At 47.4% G+C, this 2,107-nt stretch overlaps 1 protein-coding gene across 1 annotated transcript in view; it reads left to right on the forward strand.

Annotated features, from left to right (window-relative positions):
• The window catches only part of LOC110173920 (potassium voltage-gated channel subfamily S member 3), a 5,133-nt gene extending 3,299 nt beyond the window's left edge, over nt 1-1,834 (forward strand). Inside the window, exon 2 of the mRNA XM_020939941.2 lies at nt 694-1,834. Within this exon, the coding sequence (XP_020795600.2) occupies nt 694-1,834 (1,141 nt within the window). The remainder of the gene's footprint in view (nt 1-693) is intronic.
• The last annotated feature ends 273 nt before the right edge of the window (nt 1,835-2,107 follow it).

Consider the following 2,107-nt stretch of genomic DNA (forward strand, 5'->3'; position numbering starts at 1 on the left):
AGTAGGGTTGTAAAAAAAAAAAAATCAGTACCTAGAACTCAAGAAAGCAAATATCAATGCTGAAAAAGTATCGCTTTTTTTGTGTGTGTATTTTGAAGCTTGTTCTAGCTGTACTAGAGCCTACAATAAATAACTGCATTTGTTCACTTTTTAATTTAGTGTACAAACTAGAAAAGTATGGAAGGACTGCAACAGCACAGAGGACAGACACACTATCACTTTCAGATACAATAGTAACCGTTGTTATTGTTATGTGTTTGTTTACTCACGCTAAACTGCATGCCGTAGCTTAGCAGTGTACAGGACGAGGTGAATGCTCTCTACACTAAAAAGTACCACCATACCACTATACTACCACCAGACCTAAACCCGGTCTTTTTCAGGTCTAAATTAGGACGATATGGCCTAGAATTTGACTATACCTGCTCCAAAATTACACTTAAATTTGCACTATGTAATTATTCTGGTGAAGGTGCTGCTTTTTCTCTCCATGGAGATGTGATTTCTTTGACCAGAATGCTCCACTGTATATCATTAAAATTATCTCTCCAAAATGTATTTCAACTAAGACACCTGTTTAATTAATCAATCAACTAAAGGTATACAACCTTACAAACCAAAAGAAAACAATTTTACAGTTTTAATCATTTGTGTAGTAAGTTCACAATCATGCCTCACTCTGCGTGTCCACAGGTACCATGAGAGGAAGGAGTATATGGAGGAGCGTGACTGGGATGTCCGCAGTGATGACCAGGGCCAGCCCAGCTTCGATTCTTCCATGGAGGAGCTCTCGGCGCTGGACAAAGACCTGGAGAAGTTCAAGGGCGCCTGGTGTGGGGAGGTGCGGAGCTACGTGTGGCTGCGGCTGGAAGACCCTGCCCACTCCTGCGCCTCCAAGATCATCGCCGTGGCCTCCCTCAGTGTTGTGCTCACTTCCATTGTGGCCATGTGCGTTCACAGCATGCCTGAGTTCCAACAGCACGATGACAACGACAAACTCATCGAAGATCCCGTTTTGGCCATCCTGGAGGAGATCTGCATCGCCTGCTTCTCTGCAGAGTTCATCATACGCCTGATCGTCGCTCCATCTCGACGAAAATTCCTAGGGAACCCTCTGAACATCATCGACGTAGCCTCCATTTTGCCCTTCTACGCCACGCTTGCCCTGGAAACTGCTGACGAAGACGCGGAGGAAAATGAGGACATCGAAAACGTAGGGAAGGTGGTCCAAGTTCTCCGGCTCATGCGGGTTCTGCGTATTCTCAAACTGGCACGGCATTCCATCGGCCTGCGAGCCCTCGGAGCCACAATCCGCCACAGCTACCACGAGGTGGGCCTGCTCCTTCTCTTCCTCTCTGTGGGCATCTCCATCTTCTCCGCGCTCATTTACTTTGCTGAAAAAGAGGACCAGAATGCAGACTTGGGGACCATTCCTTCGGGCTGGTGGTGGGCTACAATCACCATGACGACTGTAGGCTACGGCGACACATGTCCGGTGACACTGCCTGGGAAAATAGTAGCGACTTTGTGCATCATTTGTGGGTTGCTGGTTGTAGCTTTACCCATCACCATTATATTCAACAAGTTTTCAAAGTATTATCAGAGGAACAAAGCCATGGAGGGACAATGTATCGAGAAGCCAGAGAGGAAGGATCCAGAACTTCCATATTATAACATCCGGGACCTTTTCACGGATAACTTGTACCCGTTCCTGGGGGGACTGGCCTACAGGGGCAGTGTGAGCTCCAGAGGGGAGGACACTGACGCCTCTAGCCTTCAGGACATGGAGGTATACGAGAATGACGTCTGTGAGAAGGGACCCAAGTCAACATGAGGCCATCCACTAAACGTAGCCACACTCATGTACACTGATAGACCACACTAGGGCTGTGTACTGCTTAAACATGGTACAATACCGAATAAAAAGGTCTGGGTACAACTGGTCTTTGAACCAAAAACTGGTACCGAAAGATAAGGCTGAAAGATGTTGGGAAAAATATCTCATTGTGATCATAGCGGAAGAGCTGGAAGAAGTGTGTGTGGAGAGGGAAGTCTGGGCCTTCCTGCTCAGACTACTGCCCCCGCCACTCGGCCCTGGATAAAGCGG

The sequence above is a fragment of the Boleophthalmus pectinirostris genome, unplaced genomic scaffold, assembly GCF_026225935.1.
Source record: "Boleophthalmus pectinirostris isolate CB_2022bp ecotype Guang Dong unplaced genomic scaffold, ASM2622593v1 HiC_scaffold_13, whole genome shotgun sequence".
Lineage (NCBI taxonomy): Eukaryota > Metazoa > Chordata > Actinopteri > Gobiiformes > Gobiidae > Boleophthalmus > Boleophthalmus pectinirostris.